Source organism: Engystomops pustulosus, chromosome 3 (assembly GCF_040894005.1).
Source record: "Engystomops pustulosus chromosome 3, aEngPut4.maternal, whole genome shotgun sequence".
Taxonomy (NCBI): domain Eukaryota; kingdom Metazoa; phylum Chordata; class Amphibia; order Anura; family Leptodactylidae; genus Engystomops; species Engystomops pustulosus.
The window spans coordinates 20391464-20414769 of NC_092413.1; the positions used below are offsets into that span (position 1 = coordinate 20391464).

General features: G+C 42.5%; 1 protein-coding gene across 1 annotated transcript in view; it reads right to left on the reverse strand.

The window, feature by feature from the left end:
• Positions 1 to 461: 461 nt before the first annotated feature.
• The window catches only part of HAAO (3-hydroxyanthranilate 3,4-dioxygenase), a 29400-nt gene continuing 6555 nt past the window's right edge, over positions 462 to 23306 (reverse strand). Inside the window, exons 2-11 of the mRNA XM_072139473.1 lie at positions 20183 to 20286; positions 17375 to 17453; positions 13693 to 13776; positions 9913 to 10019; positions 8862 to 8951; positions 7973 to 8016; positions 3814 to 3959; positions 3511 to 3579; positions 2409 to 2491; positions 462 to 849 (exon numbers count right to left, since the gene is read on the reverse strand). Coding sequence (XP_071995574.1) covers positions 765 to 849; positions 2409 to 2491; positions 3511 to 3579; positions 3814 to 3959; positions 7973 to 8016; positions 8862 to 8951; positions 9913 to 10019; positions 13693 to 13776; positions 17375 to 17453; positions 20183 to 20286 — 891 coding nt within the window. The 3' untranslated portion in view covers positions 462 to 764. The remainder of the gene's footprint in view (positions 850 to 2408; positions 2492 to 3510; positions 3580 to 3813; positions 3960 to 7972; positions 8017 to 8861; positions 8952 to 9912; positions 10020 to 13692; positions 13777 to 17374; positions 17454 to 20182; positions 20287 to 23306) is intronic.

Below are 23306 nucleotides of genomic sequence, written 5' to 3' on the forward strand. Positions count from 1 at the left end.
AAGATGCCTTTGCCCCTTCTCCGAGCATTTTCACTTCATTATAATTGTGTATTTTAACTTACCTTGCTCTCTGCCAGAATCTGGTGCTGAGTCCCGGAGGGGCTTTGATTTGGATGTATATCAAAAATAAATACTTGTCTTGTCTCTGCCCAATCCCTCTTCCCTCATCCACACTCCTCAGCTCTCAGTATTTATTTTTTAAATTAATCCAATCCCCCCGGGACTCAGCACCGGATTCTGGCAGGGAGTCAGCTAAGTTAAAATACACAATTATAATGAAATGAAAATGCTCAGAGAACAGATAACAGCATCTTCACAATGCCAGTGTAATGGGTTTTTGTAACCTGTCGTTAGTGAAAATGAGGTCCCTGGTGAGAGGTTCCCCTAGGGTGCACAATTTTGGTGCTGCTTGGGAATCCCACACTTTCCCAATTTTTGACACACATTTAGAGCTGCAAAAAGTCGGTCTGTGGAGATTTATTTCCCCTTCTTGAATGTGGAGACAGTTCTGACCCTTTTTTGGTCATGCGCCACTTCATTAACCCCTTGCGCCACAATCTAACATAACAGTGAAAATTAAAGCATGAATTGTGCACCAAAAACAAGGACCCTGCACCAAAACTGATGACTTTTGGATAAAGCTGGAAACTCTGTCTGTACTTTGAATATACATAAAACTCTTCGCAAAGACGATGTATCTCATTTTAAATGTATTCATGAACATGTTCGGTGGCAACTGTGTCTGGTTGGTTAAACTGCTCTGATCAGTGATTATTTCTCTTTTTCTTGGGAGCGGGTTCCATGCGCACGCACAAGGCGATACACCCATCATTTCTCTTCCAGGAAAAACTGTTCCAATAAAAATATTGAGAACATGTTACAGTATAAAAACAACAGGAAAATATTCAATAAGATCAGGAAATTCTAATAAACGCAAACCACCAACAAAACTAGTCCAAAATGTATCAAAGGGATTGTACCAAGTTTATCTGCAGGATAGCAATCTGAAGGGTGATGGTCCGACTGTTAAACCCCCCACCCATCACAAAAACAGACACCCACCAGTTGATGGAGCAGAAGGTTGAGAACGCCTACTGACACTTCATTCCACACAATGGGGGCATTGCTGAGCACAGCGCATAGAAATAGCTTGGGAGGCCTGAAGATACCCAAGCACAGAGATCCAAAATTTCCAAGACTTCCATAGTATGGAATGGAGTGGCAGTAAGTACGCTCAACCTTTCACTCCATCAATTAGAAGAGTAGTGGTCCCACTATTACTAATTGATGGAGCAGAAGGTTAAGAACGCCTACTGAAACTCCATTCCATACAATGGGAGCGTTGGACATTGCTGAACACAGCGCATAGAAAAAGCATGGGGGATCTGGAAATACCCAAGCACAGAGCACTCACAAATTTCCAACACCCCCATAGTATGGGATGGAGTGGCAGTAAGTACGCTCAACCTTCCACTCCATCAATTAGTGAAAATGGAACCCCCATTCCCGCAATTGGTGGGATTCTGTTTTAGCGATCAGTGGTGACCCCAGAAGTCGGACCCCCACCGATTTAGATGTGGATAGGGTATAACAATCAAACTTGGTATAAGCTTTTTAAAGAGACATTGCAACCTACATCATTTATTACCCCTGCATCGGATAGGTAAAAAAGATAGGTAAAAAAATGGCATCTAACTACTAGACTCGGGAGATTGATTAATTGTTTCCTTAAAGGAAATCTACCATTAAAAATCCATCCTAATAAAGCAGGGACATTACTCATAGATCCAGGGACCGGGACTGCAGTAATCTCCTTATATGTGTTACCCATGGCCTCCTTCCTTCTAAAATCAACTTTTATAATTATGCTAATGAGTCAGAATGGCTCTGGGGGGAATTATGATTCAGTGCAGCAGATTCACTGGCTGTTACATTCTGGGGGAGCACTTCCCCCTCACACCGTGTGCTCACTGCTGCTGTGATTACAGGAAGTGCAGGGGGGAGGAGGAGACTGAGAATTGCTGCTGCAGTGTAACAGCCTGTGAAGCCAGAGCACAAAAGCCCTCCCAAATACAGCCGTAGCCCTACATGCTTATTATAAAAATTGATTTAGATGGAAGGAGACTGTCCATTAGTTAAGAATCCTTTTTTTGGCACAATATTAACAATGGAGTTTGATTACTGGACCCCCTTGTTCTTGAGAAGGAGGGTCTTGTACATTTAGACAACATATGGGTGGGATTTGTTTGAGTTCTATCCAATTTGTGGCTAATTTTCATTTCAAGCAGCGTTGAATCCACCACATCCACCAACCTCAAATTCTTGCCTCCACTCACATGGGTGCCGAAAAAAACCACAGAAAATCGGCATGTGTGACTGTGCCCCAAATATTTCATGTCTCGACCCACCTGGACTGTCTCGGTATGAGCACGCTCTCTCCGGCCATCAACGACCGAGCTTTTTCACCAACCGTAAGCATGGAGGCTCCTTCCTGTAATGGAGGATACGTGTTACTACAGCGTATACTATGGTTAGTAGAATATTGTTGTGCTAATAATTTTATATTGTAACATGAAGGGTGCAGAAGACCTTGTTGCAAATTTTTAATAATTTTTTAATAGCCTTCGTAATAATAATGGAGCTTATAGGCTCCACAGACATGACTTCTTCAGGATCTGAGATGCAATACCAGACACAACCAATGGAGGCATGTGGCGTTGTTTCAGAGTTGTCCACTTACCTTGGTCTGACGATTATTGCTTCAGAAACTGATGGAGACCACAATGGGGCGAATTGAGATGGCCCTATCTTTACTTCCTACATCTGGTACTAGAATTAAGATATTTGTGGTTTCAGAACCTTAGAAGGACCTTCAAAGGTCCTAAAATGGCTTGTGTACATTTGTATTAAGAGCATGAACAAATGTACGAGGATTTCATGGATGAAGGTCCTTCTAAGTATAAAATTTGTAGGTGGTTTGAGTGACCGTGGACCCCTTAAAATGCTTGGGCCCTGAGCTACTGCCCAAATCACTTATATTATAATCCAGTACCAGGATCACATTGGTGAGGGCCTCAATATTTTGGGGGATACAACACTTTAAGGGGTTGCCCATGAATTGGATGATATTGATGACCTATTCAATATCTAAGTGATCATCTCTTCAGGTCTGGTACAACACAATGCACAGAACTGGGAGCAGATGACACCGTGCACTGTGTAGTGGTCATGAGTTGTAACTACAGATTCTGATCCACTTGAATAGGAACCTAAATAAAAGCCCTCTGCTTTATTCGTTGTGTCGTGTAGGGCCTCGAGGGCTCATTTATATGGGTTGGATGCCAATCAGATATTGGTAGTCATCAATAAAAATAGTGGACTCCCCCTTTAAGGAAATGGAAAAAATAGTCTTCAAACTAAAAACATGACTAATTACTTGTACTGTATAATGATTCATTAGGATATTTTTTTACATATTGGTTGATTTACGATGAGTATTTCTGAACGCACCAGTTGCCAGACCCAGGTTTCGGCATATAACGTGCCCTCGGTTGTGTCTCCTGCTCCAAAAACTGCAGCCTGAAAAGAAAAATATAAGGGTCATGGGTCATAGGTTCTTACTACGTATATAATTGTTTTATCTTTCGGGACTTGTCTTGTTTAACAAATCCTGTCCTTGTGGATGAGTCCTGGTGGACCTATGGACTGTGGGTGGCGGAGAGAGGTAGGTATTATTTATAGGGGGGTGTAAAGTCTACAATTTGACAATTTTACCCACTTTTTTACATTTTTTTTGGATGCCAGATCTCGTACCTTAGTCTCAAAACGATCTTCAAACACATTTACATGTCGGTCGTTGTCTATATCCAAACGGTGTGAATCCAACCAGCTCTGGAAGGAAAATGGCTCCATGACTTTCTCAGGATTCAGCTGGAATGGCATTTTTTCCGGGATTTGGTCTTCAAGGAAACAAAACAATTGGAAGTTATAAGCAGAGGTACAACCAAACCAACCAAAGAGGGGACCAGGGTGAAGTGGTAAAGCATCATCAACCATCGCCGTGCCTGCAATCCCCCCCTCACCCCCCCCACTGCTGTGGATTTCCAGGCTACACCCAGAGTTTCTGGGGAATTTAGGAAGTGTGGGTCTGGATCCACTTCAGCAAATCAGTGAATTCCTTGGACCAGAAGAAGCAAAGGAATGACATCTATCCAAGGATAATACTCATTTGCTGAAGTCCAATAATTCTCTAGAACCTTCTGGCTGAAAACCTGAAGTGCTGGAACAATGGGGGAACTAGGGGCTGGAGCGGGGTAAATCTGAATTACAGCCACCTAAGGGTTTTCCAGATTTGTGGAAAACTCCTTTAAAGGGGTTTTCTCATCTTGGCAATTACATTTAATTGAATTCATCTCCCTTATATATACATTTCTTCACAAAACGCACCCGTTAACGCAAGCATTAACATTTGCGTTTTGTAAACGCAAGTGTTATCAACTGTTTAATTAGGCAAATCACTCTTCAGCTATTGCAATGCGTTTTTAAATGCAGGGACGTGTGACCACACCCTTAGAATTGGGAAGGAATCCAATTTGGGGAATCTATTAAGACTGGTGTTTTGAACACCAGTCTTAATTACTAGTTAACGGGCGGACAAGGAGTAGTAGATTCCCCCCCTACATCTTGTGAAGCCAACTTGTTACAAAATCATGAGATACTTAAAAAACCGAAGCTGCAATTCAAATATGAACCAGTAGGCGGCCACACAAATAGAGGTACAGCTTATCACAGTGAGCCCCAATATCACTAAACTATGGGAACTTAAAAAGTTGATCATTTTGAGGTACACGTATCTGGACATGTCCAGCTAAGAGGAAAGGTAAGGAAAGACGGAGCTGTATACTTGTATACACCATGGGTTTTGGAGAGGGAAATACCCTTTGAGGTCATCACTGTCACATGGAGCAGATGGAAATATTACAAGCATGAAAAAAACATATTGTGAGAAGATAAAACTCTAAGATTAGAAATGTTTGACCTAATTTCTACACATTAGATCAGTGCAGCATATGTGATCATATCCGTAGACATGGAGGCCTCGAGGGGTATATACAAATGGCGGGAAGGCCGTAGCCGGGGCGGACTTAATGGTAATCATCAATCAGCAAGATAAAATGAATAATTCAGCCTCCAATCACAGACGTTTCTAATATTCTGCTCCTGATTTACTGACCTAATATAATCTCACATCCTGATATTGAAGCCATGAAAACCCTGTGCCGATGTATCACATCCGAGTATCAACCAAAACGTTCTGAGACTATTTGTCAGTTCGGTCCAGCCTGTCAATCCCAAATGACATCTAAGCCCCTCCCCATTTGGACAGTCCCGCCTTATATAACCCCTTTTAATGCAAATATGCAAAAGCCACACCCATTAATTTGTAGAATTTAAGATAAGTAAAATAGTTGCCAGTTCCGGAATTCTCAGAGATAAGTCATTAAAGGGGTCATCAGGTCATGTTCTATTAAAGATAATCCCAAGTGCTCGTTATAACTTCCTGGGAGTCTCTTGAAACCATAAGAAATAAAAATCTGACCCTTATAACTTAAGACCGGTCTTATGGATCAATCCTTTGAAAAAAATGGACTTATCCGAAACATAAAACACCTCTGTAATAAAACAGCTGCCAGATAACACAGGATCACACCAAGCACTAAGGTAGTGGAGCCAATTCTTCTCCTCCCTCTTCTAGGACATGATGCTGAGCATTTCATAGCATTTTCCCACCTAAGGCTACATTCACACTGACATGTGCCCACCATACAATAGCACGGTGGGCACACGGAGGGCAGACAGGGGCTGCCGGGAGAGGAGGAGGGGAAGAGCGCTGCTAACCCCCGACCCCTCTCTATGGAAGTACATGGCGCACGGCATCATATTCCGAGAAAAGATAGGACATGTCCCATCTTTTTGCGGTGCATGGAGTGGTACGGTGCCGCACTTGCACTACACCGTACCTCTCCCATAGGGCGCCGTGCGCCCATTCCCGGCTATAGGGGACGTATATATGCGGTATATATACGTCGGCCATATATATATACGTCCCCCATACCGCAGTGTGAATGCAGCCTAAGTCAATATGACATTTTCTAAATTTCACTATTATATGATCAGGGGGGCTTCTGTAAAGTAAAATTAGGCTTTTGCATCAACTCGAGGAAGATGAAAGCCGCCATTATTATCATGTCTAGAAATAGACATGAACTTCTGCCATCAGGAAAGATTCTATCGGGAAGGGAAGGGAATAAAACAACACAAGTACCCGGAGCAGTATGGAGAGAATCGGGTATACTGACTATAGGATCACCGTGAAGAAAATCTACCCTCATGATAAACCAGGGACATGACTCATAGATCCGGGCACCGTGACTGTAATAATCTTCTTATATTTGTTATCCATGGCCTCCTTCCTTCTAAAATTGTTATAGATTGTATCCAGGGTTCCAACCCCCCTTCCTCAGTTGTAAGGTGATCTCCAAATTAGTTGTTGTAAGGGCAAACAAAATGGGGGTCATTTACTAAGGGCCCGATTTGCGTTTTCCCGACGTGTTACCCGAATATTTCCGATTTGCGCCGATTGTACCTGAATTGCCCCGGGATTTTGGCGCACGTGATCGGATTGTGGCGCATCGGCGCTGGCATGCACGCGACGGAAATCGGGGGGCGTGGCCGAACGAAAACCCGACGGATTTGGAAAAACCGTCACATTTAAGAAAAAAAAGGTGTCACGAAAATTACACTTACCTTCACCAGGTATAGGCCGGTGAATTTCAGGGCATTCCAGTGCGCCTCCGGGGAACTGCAGCGCAGCAGCGCCACCTGATGGACGGCGGAGGAACTGCCTTAGTGAATCCCGGCCGAACCCGAATCCACCGCAGAGAAGGCGCCGCTGGATCGCGAAACGGACCGGGTAAGTAAATCTGCCCCAATGTCTGCCAGTACTGGTGACTGAGTGCAGTTACGACCCCTGAGTGTCTTCTGTTATACTCCGTCATCACCAGTGACGGCAGCTATCTTGTTTTATTCTCAATCCAACTTGAAAAATTATCCTGAAAAGCCTGACAGACTCTAGGGGCATTTCCTGAGCCTCTCAATGCTGCAGCTTCACAGGCTGTTACAATGCACAGAACATGTTTCACCCTCCTCTCCCTCCCTCCCTCCTCCTCCCTCTTGCTCTGCTCATTGTAACAGATACAGCACTGAGAGACTCTGGAAGCACCCCACAGAGCCCTTTAGGCTCATTAGCATAATTTTAAAAGTTGATTTCAGAAGGTAAGAGGCCATGGATAACAAATATAAGAAGATTACTACAGTCCCGGTGCCTGGATCTGTGAGTAATGTCCCTGGTTTATCAGAATGGATTTTGATGGCAGATTTCATTTAAGTAGAGGTAATCAATTTGTAGTTTTGTAGATTCCATACGTAACTACCTTTTTCCGATTTACATCAAAGGAACCTTATATATACCATAATTACCAAAGTCTATTGGATCTGTTAAAATCTGTTACTGTCCGTTTTCATCACTTGCATTAGACTTCTGTTATTGTTGGTGTTATTTAGTGTAAAACATTTTAATTAAAAAAATAGTGTAAAAAATGTTAATTTTAAAAAAAGTGTAAAAAAAATTTACAAAACCAGATTTTTATCAAAAATAAAATCCGTGTTTCAGAAGACTAAGGGGTTATATCAACTTCCAGGACAATTAAATACACATCTGTTTTGACCTTTTAAGACTATACAGTATCTTAAGAACAAAAATTGGCGTAACTTCTACATATCAAATCTTTAGTGAATCGTTCAGCTATAGTAAAAAACTAAAACATCAGCGATGGTTTAATATCATCAATATTATCATCCAGTTCTCAACTTTTCACCCCTAATAAAATGTGGGTCACACAATCACAATTACCTGGGTCGGGTTTTCCAGTTTTATAGGCTTTTGAGTTGAAAAATCTAAAAGACAAAATAATCAAAGTGATTTATTATTGTGGTTATTATGTGATTGATGATCATATTGTTTTTCGGGTACAAAGTGTGTATACAGTATATAGTAAATCCGATATGTTAACGAAAAGGAAAGTCGTAAGTTTAGCGACACCTGCAGGTGAGAGGAGATCACTACAATCTACTTGTATACAGTAGTGAGAATTGATCTAACAGTAATGTTATGACAGGTCAGACACATACAGTAAGTTTTGGTAAGTGCATCCTATACTATTCTCTATTAACAACCAATCCCTTCTCAAAGTTTTTCCCATCTTGCGGTTAAAATAGTTTTTTAAGATGAGACTATCAGTTCCAAAATGTTTCTAAAACCAATAACAAGTGTCCTTCAATAGCAGCTAAAAGAGACCTTTGAGGCAATGGATATGCAAATCAGCTTGCAAGTGCACCAGGGGCGGGCCAGACTTACCACATTGGCCTATAGACAACAGTGACATAGTGACATCTGCTGGTAAGGATGCAGCATTGTCCAGAGATGAGATCCATAGTACTTGAGTCTTCATGTAAGCCAATGGTAATTTAGCCCCGCCCCCAGTGCACTTGAAGTCATAATTTGAATATGCATAAAAAAGGATGATTATCTCTGCATTGCTTCATCCATTTGTGGCACCCAATTAAAGGCCCCTATTATTGGTTTGTTTGGCATTTTGGAATCAATAGATCCCCACCCAAAATCTCATCCCCCTTTTTTGCTATTGCATTACACAGCTAAATTTCTACCCCCAAATCCAGATGGAAAATCTATGAACACCATCCACCACAACATACAGGGTAACATAACAGATGAGACTCACTCATTTATTATCGGTGCCAGTTGCGTTCCCAGATCTTCGCAGTGAAACCACTTTTCGAACAAAACTTCGGTAGAATTGTCGACGTAATACCTGCCGATAGACAATGGCATAACGGATGATGGATTGTTCAGGGATAAGAAACCTCAGGACAGAAACACATCCAGAAACAGGAAGAACCAAGGGCAAAATTATTACTGGCATTTCAAAGGCCTCCACCAGCACCCGTAGATTTGGGCGCTAGCACTGCCATGTTGGACCTGTTTAGGCTTAGGTCTGACCTGGTGGACATTTCTGCTACAGTCTCTGCTGTAATTATAGTAAATGTGTCTGGCGCGGAGTTCACATGCCCAGTAGTGGATTATAATATGGGTGGTTTGGTTGGTAGCCTGGGGCACAAGCCTTCTAGGGGGCCCTTGGCCACCCAACAAATATTATACTGAGAAGGTATGAAATCCTCATACATCTCCTGCTCTCAATACACATGTACACAGGAGTCATTTTGGGACCTTTGAAGGTCCTCCAAAGGTCCTCACACCGCAGATTGAAAGCAGGCAGAAGAGATACTGTACATCCTCCATTACCCAAGAAGTTGATTCTAGTACAAGATGTTGGAAGTGACTATAAGTGGAAGGGGCTATAATAGTCATACAGCTCAGGGCCCAGGGCAGTCTTAATCCACACCCGCACATGCGGGGGGTGCAAAATACCCAAAATTGGCATTGATGGGGAGATTTTCAAGCATTTCAAGGATAATAAATCCCTCCCCCTTAGTGTGGAAAGAATTGAATGGAATATGAGTACAAGGGGAAAAACATGAAGAAAAAAAAATGTGTTTAATTCTTGGGGGGTTGGGCTTGATGGCGTCTTTTGCCAACCTTATGTGTATAATGTGGTGAGGCAAGAGACTTAGGCCTAGTTCACACAGAGGATTGTGAAAAGCTGCATCAAATATAATCAAAATCCACTGTTGGGCTTATGGACCTAAAAATACAGTATATATATATAATGAAATTAATCGATATTATACGTAAATATGGCGACTGCTAGTTACCTCAAGCCATCTTTCTCCGTCTCCGATCTCCTCCTCTCAAACACCAGCCCCACCGTGTTCTCGAATCTTTGTGGAGAATGCGGGATCCGAGCAGGAAGCAGAAACATCTGTCCAGACAGAACGTGTCATTGTAGGAGACAGTTCACACACACACATAGAATTATCTGCGCTGTACTCCCCCCCCCCCCCTTGGATAATCCTTACACATGACAATTACTTTCACGCATAACCAAACAGATCTAAGAGACATAAAGAGACACTTTCCATGTCTTGCAGGTGTCTTGGCGACACTGATTATTTATTGTCTCCATTTACAATTATCCCAGGAGAAAGCGTCTTATAGCGCGTCAGGATCAGTCACTGAACAATGACTCATTTGCATATAAACGTTGTACGAGACTCTAACTCTGCTTAAAGGGAAAGTGGAATCTAGTGGAAACTTTTATTTACTAATTATAGAAAATCAGGGCAGTTGGGACACTAAACCATGAGCAGGATCAGCTGCTGGTCTAGTATCCCAACTGCCCCACATGATCACTGTCCAGGACCTGGATACCAAAGGATGAGTCCGATAAAATGCATCGAAACCATCTCTGCTGCTACTGGCGCCTGAGCTTCACTAAAGCTGGGGAAGCATCACCTCGGCTTCATTGCGCATGCGCTGATTCTGTGCTTCTTCACATTGGGACTCATTTACTAAGGGCCCCGCAGACCGCGCTTTCATCGGACATCCCAACGATTTCCGTTTTGCGCCGCTGGGACAGGGAGTTAAAAGGGGTTTTTGGCGTCCGCGATCGGATTTTGGCGCAATCGCGCCAGCTTTCATGCAACACAAATCGGGGGCCGTCAAAGGATTCGATGGATTCGGACAAACCGCAGGATTTAAGATGGAACTGCTTCTGGCTCGACTCTTGACTATTGTGAAATTTTTTTTGGCCCCCCTCTAATTAACTATTTTATTTACAATTTCCCCATTTTGTCTAATATACGATGATCCAAAAGCAGGGCATGTTGAAGTATAATTTTAATTTGTTTTGCACTGAAAAAAATAATGGGGCTTATTTACCAAGGTTACGCGGATCGCACTTTCGTCTGATCTTCCGACGTTTTCGGGATTGCGCGGCTGTGACAGGTATGTAACTGGGGATTGTGTCGCACGCGATCGGATTTTGGCACAGCTGCGACAGAAATCCGGGGGCGGCCCATCGGACGATCAGACGGATTCGGATTGAGCGCGGGATTTAACTTTCAAATTATGTCGCAAGACAATGCACTTACATGCACCAGGACAATGCACTTTCGTGAACTCTGCAGGACCGGGTAAGTAAATGTGCCCCAATGATTCTATGACCAAGCCAGGCCTATCTATGACTAGTACCAGGCTCAGGACTGGCCCACAGGTGAATCCCTTGATGGGAGATAAGTTCATCACAGGACCTTTATGAGTGGTGAATGATGGAAACGTGCACAATACTTCATACAATTTACAAATATTCAGCGTAAAGCATCTCAAATATCCCATTTACAGAATAATATGGAGATGCTACGAAATAAATTCTACCAAGGGAAGACCCGGTCAGGACCCCTGCTAGGACCATCATAGCCCAAGCCAAGTGATGGGCAGCAAAGCTTCTATTGGAATTTGTGTTGTCTATGTTCTAGGAACTTGTGAAGGCGTCAGGTAATATATTATGTTTGGATTTCTTTTTAAGAATGGATTTTATTGCTGGGCCCTAGCCATCCCAGTCCACTACAGACCAAGACTGCAGTCATGTGCTGGCTGCACCTTTTATCTCTATGGTGCTGATGGAGATAATCAAGTGCTGTTCTCATGATCCTTGGGGGACCGACTGTCGGTCGGATTCTTCTCATGAATAGCTTCTCTTGTCTGCACACTAGAGTGATCTCTGCCTCCTCCCCCCTGCATTACAAGACCAGCAAAGACACAGGCACTTCCTGCCGACGAGGAGCATTGTGCAGAAACTTACTTTTCAAGCTACAGAAAGATAAGGTTTTAATCCAAGGGAGGGGACAGGAGACATATAGCAGAGCTGACAGTGTCATTGTGTGTTATATCTATCTCATGGATCTCATCATCTCTCATCTTTGATCTCTCTGATCTCTCTTTTTTATGTGCTACATTCTACTAGAATGTTCAGAAGCTAAATAAAGTGTATATAAACCTGTACCCTCATAACCTAAGTACATTGTCAGCACACAGCATCTCCCAGCACTAGAAGGATCATGAAGTGTCTGCCTAAAGAGTCATCGGCCACAATCTGGTATATTACACAGACCATCACTGAGTGATAGGAGCTAAAACAGCTATAACACTACAATTACTAGGGGATTAAATTTTGGGAATTTTCATGGGAAAACCCCTCTAAGGAAAGTCAAAGAATTTAGATTGTCCGATTGTAAGATTTTTGCTTGTGGGCATCTAAGTTCACTTTTTTTCAAAAGTTTTATGTTCTGGGGAAACAAAAAAGTCTCAAAGTATCTTCAAAGTCACATAACTGTAGAACACAAACACAGCATCATCTCACCAAGGGAAATTTACTATAATTAGGCAGAATTAATGAGCTATTTAATCCTAATTGCCTTCCGCATTGGTGAAAGGGAAGAAAGTTCTGGTATTTAGAACAATTATCTAGTAATGGTTCCTAAAATTGTATTGTTATTTATTGTATACAGGCGGTCCCCTACTTAAGAACACCTGACTTACAGACGACCCCTAGTTACAAACGAACCTCTGGATGTGGGTTATTTACTGTTCTTTAGTCCCAGACTATAATAATCAGCTATAACAGTTATCACAGGTGTCTGTAATGAAGCTTTATTGTTACTCCTGGTTCTTATGACAACCCAACATTTTTAAAATCCAATTGTCACAGAGACCAAAAAAATTTTAGGTTGCAGTTACAATTATAAAATATACAGTTCTGACTACCAATTTCAACTAAAGAACAAACCTGCAGAACCTATCCTGTATGTAAAGGACAGACAAAGTTAATATTAGAATAATGATGAGTATGGCTAAAGATGAGTGATGCTCATCTTCATCGATCCTCCAGATAATCCCTATCTGGAGGTGATCAGGCCTGCATTGGTTTCCAATCCCACAGGAAATAACTCTCAGCCAATTACTGCTTAAAGGAAATCTACCATCAGGATCATGGATTATAAACCAAATACACTTACATATTGGTGTGTACCCCCTTTATCAGGATCTGTTCTTCTTTTGACTTCTTATGCCCTCGATTTTTAAGAAAATATGCTTTAAAAATTATGCAAATGAGCCTGAGGGGCTCCATTAACAGAGCATGGAGCCCCTCAGGCTCATTTTGAAGCATTTTTTCGTAAAAACTAAGGCATAAAAAGCTTAAAGAAGAGCGGATCCTGACAATGGGGTCACACACCAGCATGTAAGTGTACTTGGTTTATAATCCATAATCCTGATGGTAGTTGTCCATTAAGGTGGGTCACTGTGGCAGTCGATGATTGGCTGCGTTGGACTTTTCCAGGAATTTCTGTTCATCAAACAGGACTGTGATGTAGAGAGGACCAGAACAGAGTCCCGGGACTGGCAGGAGATAAGTGAGTGTCACTCACATTTATCGGCCTGTGCCAAAGTCATGAAACAGTTGGGAGCCGAAATGCGTCCTGAGATTAATGGAGGCTATTTGTATTATATGACAAATACCCAATTGCTGCCTCGGAGTCCCGGGACTATTCTATGTTTGAAAGATCTTACCCATAATGCACGGTTGCTATCCTTACCTCCCCTTCTTTAATGTAAATGTCCTTATGTTCTCCATTCTCGATGATCTTCAGGCACATGTCCCCCTCCAGCTGGTAAAATAACTGCAAGACAGGAATATTGGCACCAAGTCATCAGGTTGTGTTATCATGACAATGAGGTTATCGATGGCAACTACAGTGGATCATAGACATGAGTAGAGATGAACAAATACGAAACATACGGAACAGGGAATTTTTTAGGTGCCGAATCTGAATATTTTTTGATTTGCTTTGAACAAATTGTGTATAAACAGTGTCGGACTGGCCCACCAGAGTACCAGAGGATCCTCCGGTGGGCCCTGGCTCAACCCAATACTGAACCTCAGAGGTCCATCAGAAAACACCACAATTTGGAGGCTGCTACAGTATTTTTCCTGGGGGATAGTGAAGAATGGGCCCCCAAATTGATTTTTTCTGGTGGGCCTAAGCAAACGCAGTCTGACACTGTATAAATGATAAGAAGGGAAGTCTGACAGATCTGTTAAGCAGCTGTTTGATGGTTACCATTATTGTCCGTTGGCTTCCCAATATTACTGAAAATTTTTACATTTTTTACAAGGTGGGATTCGAACCCAGGACCCCAGCGCTGCAAGGCAGAAGTACTACCCACTCAGCCATTTACTGATGGAAGAAGACCCTGGATCACTTGCTTGTTACGTCTTCTAGGGGATGGAACCCCTGGAATGGCAAAAATCTTAAAAAATTATCAAAATGAGCTAGAGGTTCTTCAGTTTTCACGCCAATTGATCGTGACTAGTGATGAGCAGACCCTTGGCACTTACATTTAAATTCCGTTCCCAGAGGCATTTAAAGAGTTAAAGACTAAACCACTCAAAGGAGTTAATATAAGATGCATGTTGCAGGTTCGAGGCGATCCAAACCAACAAAGTGATAATCTAAGCACATTGTCAGCACACAGGATCTCACAGCACTAGAGGAATCATGAAGTGTCTGCTCAGAGAGTCCTCGCCCACACTCTGGGATCTTACACTGACCATCACTGAGTGATAGGAGCTAAAACAGCAATAACACTGATAAAATTGTAAAGTAAGGGGGTAAAAAATTATCTTTATTGTGAAAACATCACTAGGGGATTAAAATGAGAGAACTCATCCTGACAAATGAATCCTGTGTGGAGTAGAGGAAAGCAGTCAGAGGTCCTGGTATCTCACAGACTACATGATAATTTCATGCATCGCGCTAATTATAAATCTTCTCGGAAGTCGCGTCTCACATAAATACGAGGAACCTATAATTACATTATCTAATTATAAGGAGCCGGCAAAAAAGTGTTCATCAGCTCCGCTCCAGCAATTTCTAGTTTTATGGGAAATAATTTTTGGTGAAATCGCACTTTCGCTTGCCGGACCCCTGAGATGAAATTCGATTTTAGCTGAAAGAAGATTTGGTTTTTTTTTAACAACACGATAACATTAACTGTTTCACAGCCAGAGAGGTGAGGGAAGATGTCGTCTACCAGAATAAAGTTTGTCCAGGAAATTCAAAGTTTTGAGATAAGTTTTAAAGTTACCCCCTATCCACAGCATATGGGGGTCATTTGCTATCAAGGGGGACCCCAATTAATCAGGTGAATATAGAATCTTTTTTCTGATGTAAGAGTTGTCATATTTAAACCCAACCTTAAAGGGGTTGGCAAAAATTCTGAATTTATTTTGAAGCTATTTGTTGTCACCCATGGATCACAGGGACCTCATGTTAAAGGAAGTCAACTGTCTAAATCCATCATGATAAACCCTGACTAATAGATCCAGGCACCGTGACCGTAGTTATCCTATTATATTTGATATTCTTCTTAAAACAGCTTTAAAAATTATGCAATTGAGCCTAAAGGCATTGATGGGTGTTTCCAGAGCCCCTCGGTGCTGTAGCGCCACAGGCTGTTGCAATGAGCAGAACATGTCTCACCCAACCCCTTCTCCCTCTGTGTAATCTAGCAGAAGCAGGGAGTACAAGGGGAGGGGAGATTTGTTCATTGTAACATCCTCTGAAGCTACAACCCCTGGAGGGGCTCTGGAAACAAAAAGTTGATTTTTAAAAGGACGGAGGCAGGGGCGTAACTTGAGGGGGTGCAGAGCTTGCGGTCGCACCCGGGCCCAAGAGGTTTAGGGGGCCCTTGTGGTGTCACTTTCCCATATGAGAAGACTATTACTATAAACCATACATTATAGTCGAGGGGCCTGGCACTGACTTTGCATTGGGGCCCATCAGCTTCTAGTTACCCCACTGGACGGAGGCCATGGATCTATGAGTAATGTCCCTGGTTTATCAGGATGGCCATTGCTATCATAATGCTCCTCTGCATGTAGACTTTTAGGTAGTCTTCCTTCTACTATGGCCAAGAAGGAGTGTTCCTCATGAGGGAACCCCATCTATGGTATAAACAAAGCATTCACTTATTAACACGTGAAAAGTTTTTAAACTTTTGGTGATCTAGAGTAATGAGTGTGTGGTGAAGACACTAATTTTGGTTGAGAGGGGTCGAAAGATCATCCTTGGGGGTCAACAGTGTGAGCAGGGGATGGGAGTTGATGCTTGTGTATAAACTTCCTGGGGTTTGATGAGGAGGGCCTACAGTGGGAAAGAAGTAGCCAACTTTCTATTACCTTGGGTGGGAAAGTGTTGGGTCTGAGGAGTCTCTGGCCAGGAATGATGTTCTGTGGTCTGTGGAGGCCACCAATTGCCCCCCCATGTGGGGCAAGTGCTAAAGACCGGAAGCTGAATGGGGCCGAAGGAGGGTACTTTGATTTTTGGTGTCTTTGCCACCCGTTCCTCAGAACTCAAGAGGTTTTCCAAAATTCCTGGAAACCCGCCATAAGGCTAAGTGCACAAGTCCATGCGCACAACCGGGCCGGTGAAGATGGAGAAGGGGACTCTAGACCCTCCAATCTCCATAGGAAAGGAGATGCAGTAATAGGACCTGCTCTACAATTAGCGGCGCACCCCCTGCTGAGTCATGATGTGTTGACAGGGTGATCACTTGTGAAAATGCTCAATAGACCTCAATGTTGGGGTAGCAGTTGCCGCTTTTGCCCTCATATAAAGCCATGTGACTTTGTGTCAAAGTAGGAACTTATTCAGTTCCTACTTTGACACGACCCCTTTAATATCATGATCCACCCTATGTATCCACATTATATTCTACTAGAATTACCATGTAATGAGCATATAAAGGTGGTGCGCTACTTAAGGATACCCAACTTACAGACGACCCATAGTTACAGACGGACCCCTCTTCCCCCTGTGACCTCTGGTGAAGCTCTCTGGATGTTACTATAGTCCCAGGCTGCAATAATCAGCTGTAAGGTGTCTGTAATGAAGATTTATTGATAATCATTGGTCCCATTACAGCAAAAAAAATGTGAAACTCAAGTTGTCACTGGGGAAAAATTTTTTTTTTGTCTGGATCTACAATTATAAAATATACAGTTCTGACTTACATACAAATTCAACATAAAAACAAACCTATGGCACCTATCTTGTATGTAACCCGGGGACTGCCTGTATACAGATAACCACTGGAGGAGAAGACCCATTGCTTGGCATCTCCATTGGCTCCTGGCAGTCAGCTGACCCTCCCCTGCCCCTCCCTTTAAAGGGACGTTCTAAAGAAGCTTTTTACAAGCTAAGTGCGTCTTAATACCTCTTCTCCCTCTTCGATGTGATAATCTTTCCTCTGGTTCGGGCCTCCCACGAACATAACCGTCAGCTGATTATTGTGCCTGGGAAAAATAAATAGAAAATGAATATTAAATTATGAATAATAAAAAATAATAATAATAAAAAAATAATAGTAAAAAAAAAAAAATAATTTTAATTTTTTTAAAAAAAAATTCTTAATTATCTATTCTCCTGGCTGATTGTAAGTCCGACCACAGAGATAGATTCCTGATTGCTGTTGTTTTTGTTCTTATTGCATCTGAGCCCAAATTGCATCATGGGATATATTGGTAAATTAGGTATGAATGATAAAGATGGTGATAGGGAAGGGGTGCAGGGAGGTCTCCGAAGAACCATAATAAATATTCTCTCATAGTTAAGGATAGTAATTAAAGTTCTGTTTGAGTTCAGTGGTAAGAAAAAGAAAACTAGCGTTTAGTAATGTGGATGGATTACAGTAAATGAGTAAACGCTGAAAAACTTTATTTACTTTATGCCCCGGTGAGTTATCTATGAAACTACTATTGAAAGTTTATTATTAACTATTGATCTACCAGTGACGGGCACTTCACTGTACAAAGTGCCTCTTAAAGGGGACCCTTCACTACCTTCTGTAACTCGGACTCCTCATGTCCTTTAATAGGCACCGGTCCATAGATTCTGGCGCAGTTGTAATTTTTCCTCTAGCCCCTACCATTCCCGAGCAAGAGGGCGATTAATTTCTGCACCAATATGCTATTTAGGCTGACTACAGCAAGGTAGGCGGGGTCAGGGTGTCTGCTCCAGTTCAGGAACGCCCACCTGCGGCTTATTAGCATAAGAGGAACTGAAACTTATTCTCCTGATTGCTTAGGAACGGTGGGGGCTAGAGAAAAAATTCCAACAGCGCCGGAAGCAGTGGAGTTACATCTATTAGATGATATTAGGGATAAGATTCGGTGAAAATTTCTCTTTACATCTTTTTATCAGGACACCCTAAGAACTTGTAACTAGTTGCTGGTGCTTGTATGTAGAGGGTAAATATACAAGATGCATCAGGTTACGAATTTAGCTTATGCAGGGTTTCAGATCTGTAGGAGACAATTTAGGTGATAATAATGGGGCACCACTCATGGGCGCCAATGGGGAACCCAATCCACAATTCAGCAAAACTATGGAATAGGGTCATCAATGGCCGCCAGTAAATAATTTTTAACTAACACTATAGATGGGATCTTAGTGGCATTCGTTGCTGACACAGAGCTCCCCGTGCTGTAGTTTCTCAGGCTGTTACATTGTGCTTGTGAATGTCTCAGCTTCTCCCACTGCTCCTTCCACACATCCCCCTCCCTCTGCCTGCTATAATCTCAATGCAGCAGAGGAAGTTGCTGCACACAGTGGGGGTCATTTACTAAGGGCCTGAATCACATTTTTACGATGTGTTACCCAAATTTTTCAGTTTTGCGGCGATTTTCCCTGATTTGCCCCGATTGGATTGTGTCGCATCGGCGCCGGGTTGCACGCGACCGAAATCGGGAGGCGTGGCCGTACAAAAACCCAACGGATTCAGAAAAACCGCCGCATTTAAAAAAAAAAAAAAGTGTCGCTGGACATGCGCTTACCTGCACTCGGCCCGGCTTGGTGAACGTCAATGCATTCAGGGCAGCAGCGACACCTGGTGGACGTCGGGGGAACTACCTTAATGAATTGCCGGAAGACCCAAATCCGCCACTGGATCGCGAATGGGCAGGGTAAGTAAATCTGCCCCAGTGTGTGTGTGGGGAAGGGGGTGTTCCTGTGAAGCTGCAGCCCAGAGGGGCTCTGGTGACACCCCTCATATTTTACAGGATCATTAGCATAACGTAAAAAGTTGATTTTAGCAGGAAGGAGGTCATGGATAACAAATATAAGAAGATTCCCACAGTCCCGGTGCCTGGATCTATGAGTAATGGCCCTGGTTTATCATGATCAATGTTGATACTAGATTTCCTTTGACAATGGGGCACATTTACTAAGCGCCTTGCACCAGTTTTCTGTTAAAGGTGCACCAGAAAGTAAAGTGGTGCACTCTGTCAGAGCAGTGCAGGGGGCGTCAGATTCATGAAGAACGTGCGACACAGATCATGAATCTGGCGCCCCCTGCACACTACACAGGTAACTGCACCTAGTACAGACTGCACTGTTCTTAGTAAATGTGCCCCAGTGTGTCTAGTCTTTTGCTGTGCCAGATTCATTATTGCGATAATCAGCCTGAGACCACCAAATAACATTGTTTTTGAGGACCATCTTCACATTAAACTAAAAAAAGGCCCTTCGAGTCCCCAAATTTAGTTGTGCTCCACTTTATCTTTGTAATCTAGTATAAGGTTGGAGCAGGTTGGAGTCTGAGGCAGTATAAGACTGTCTGTTCCTACTTTAGACCCTTTAAATAAGGGATTAACTTATAAAGCAAGGGGTCAGGGGTGCACACTGAAGAGCAGAGAGCATTCACAGTGGAGAAATGTATTAGCGGGGACCCAGACATCACTTTCCATAAATTCTTCTGACACAACTAGCTCTTTCCATTCTAGGCAGCGTTGCAGTATCTATGAGGTGAGTTGAGCCTCTTGCCTCAGGCAGCACCACCTGCGGCAAGATGGGGGGCGGCAGGTCCTGACATGGGTCAGGCATGGGTCAGAGTGTAAGACACACAGGCAGCGGAGAGTTTAGATACATCCCTGATGCTAGGCCGTCTTATTCAGGGTGGAACAATCTTTGGGGGCGATTGATCCACAGATTTGATGCCCGGCCATACAGTATCCCCTGGACTTACATCAGTTTGTTGCACACAGGAGGCAGGAAATACGTCTTGTTATCTTGTATCCATCTGCCGACGTGAATGGTCTGGATCTCCATATTGGAAAGCTGATCTCCTTCCTATAGAGGGAAGTGGAGCTCGATATTATATAAAATCCAGTCTGGAAAAAAGCGGAGCGAGCATTTCAAGCCCCCTCCATGTTTACCGAGCAAAGGTCGGAAGGTGCAAAGGTAACGACAGGCAGAGATCAACAGGAATTTAAAGAAAACCCACGGATTTGGCTTAAGATTAACCTTTTCTGCATCTGGATGTAAATAGATACAATATACGACACATAATGGACTTTAAAATACAACTAGAACTCTGCTACATCGTGTAGATACATCCTGCCTGCATTCAGAGATCAGTACATGCAACCAGGGTGTAATCACATCTTACTGTGTACAACTGCTATACGTACTATACCAGAGAGGCGTCTACTATACATAGCCTGAGCTGCTGTATCTAAGCTGTTATTATATAGACATCCACCTTACATAGAGCTGAGCTGCTGTATCTAAGCTGCCATTATATAGGCATCCACCTTAAATAGAGCTGAGCTGCTGTATCTAAGCTGCCATTATATAGGTATCCACCTTACATAAAGCTGAGCTGCTGTATCTAAGCTGTTATTATATAGACATCCACTTACATAGAGCTGAGCTGCTGTATCTAAGCTGCCATTATACAGTCATCTATCGTACATAGTGCTGCTGTATGTAAGCTGCCATTATATAGACATCCACCTTACATAGAGCTGAGCTGCTGTATCTAAGCTGCCATTATACAGTCATCTATCGTACATAGTGCTGCTGTATCTAAGCTGCCGTTATATAGGCCTCCACCTTACATAGCGTTGAGCTGCTGTATCTAAGCTTCCTTTATATAGGCATCCACCTTACATAGAGCTGAGCTGCTGTATCTAAGCTGCCATTATATAGGCATCCACCTTAAATAGAGCTGAGCTGCTGTATCTAAGCTGCCATTATATAGTCACCCACCTTACATAGAGCTGAGCTTCTGTATCTAAACTACCATTATACAGGCATCCACCTTACATAGAGCTAAGCTGCTGTATCTAAGCTACAATTATATAGGCATCCACCTTACAAATAGCTGAGCTGGTGTATCTAAGCTGCCATTATACAGGCATCCACCATACCTAGAGCTGAGCTGCTGTATCCAAGCTGCCATTATACAGGCATCCACCTTACATAGAGCTGCTGTATCTAATCTTTCGTTATATAGACATCCACCTTACATAGAGCTGAGCTGCTGTATCTAATCTTTCGTTATATAGACATCCACCTTACATAGAGCTGAGCTGCTGTATCTAAGCTGACATTATATAGACATCCACCTTACATAGAGCTGAGCTGCTGTATCTAATCTTTCGTTATATAGACATCCACCTTACATAGAGCTGAGCTGCTGTATCTAAGCTGACATTATATAGGCATCCACATTACATAGCCTGAGCTGCTGTATTTAAGTTGCTTTGATAGAAAATACTTACTATTGATATTCTGTTTACAAAATACATATAAATTTTTGGGGAAAATAATGGTAATGGTTCTGGCAGCCAGTGCTACATCTATGGGTCTTATGAATTGCCACAAAGTACTGATGGGGATGAGAATAATTTTTAATTATTTTTTTTTTTTGGGGGGGGGGGGAGCTATGCTGCATTTCACCTTTAGCTATATCTCAAATTGAATACGATAACAATGTAACCAAAAAATTAACAGACTGCATAGCACATCACAACCACTGGGGGCAGTCACGTGCGGAATGTCACTTTGTGACATACTGTTAAACAAACACCAGGAACGTAATCACTTGTTGAAGTACATTTATAGCCAGGAGGAAAGATCTTATGAAAGAGGAGAGACAGTACTGGAACATATATATCTTACTGTGTGATATATAAAAAGATACAAAAATATAAGTTTTAAAACAAAAATACCATTTAGAAATCCAGATTCATTTGCACTATTATTATTACTACTGAAAACTAAACCAAATATCAACTTTTTGTATGCCCTTTGGTGCCCTCTAGTGACCGCAACCTAGTAATGCACTTGTTGATGATGTAATGTGTTATTTTTTTTCTTTTCCACAGGTGATGAAACTGCTCGGCTAAGGGTGAAGACACACGTACCACTTTGTCTGCGTTTGAAAATGCAGACAAAGCCGCACCCACCGGGGCGGGACGCAGCCCGATCGCATCGGGAATGAGCCGCCAGGGTTTTGCATTAATTTAATCTGTGTACTGTGACATCAATGTGTGTATAATCCTTGTACTGTGACATCACTGTGTGTATTATCCCTGTACTGTGACATTACTCTGTGTATTATCCCTGTACTCTGACCTCACCGTGTGTATTATCCCTGTACTGTGACATCACTGTGTGTATTATCCCTGTACTGTGACATCACTGCGTGTATTATCTCTGTACTGTGACATCACTGTGTGTATTATCCCTGTACTGTGACATCACTGTGTGTATTATCCCTGTACTGTGACATCACTGTGTGTATAATCCTTGTACTGTGACATCACTGTGTGTATTATCCCTGTACTGTGACATTACTGTGTGTATTATCCCTGTACTCTGACCTCACCGTGTGTATTATCCCTGTACTGTGACATCACTGTGTGTATTATCCCTGTACTGTGACATCACTGCGTGTATTATCCCTGTACTGAGACATCACTGTGTGTATTATCTCTGTACTGTGACATCACTGTGTGTATTATTCCTGTACTGTGACATTACTGTGTGTATTATCCCTGTACTGTGACATTACTGTGTGTATTATCCCTGTACTGTGACATCACTGTGTGTATTATCCCTGTACTGTGACATCACTGTGTGTATTATCCCTGTACTGTGACATCACTGTGTGTATTATCCATGTACTGTGACATCACTATGTGTATTATCCCTGTACTGTGACATCACTGTGTGTATTATCCCTGTACTGTGACATCACTGTGTGTATTATTCCTGTACTGTGACATTACTGTGTGTATTATCCCTGTACTGTGACATTACTGTGTGTATTATCCCTGTACTGTGACATTACTGTGTGTATT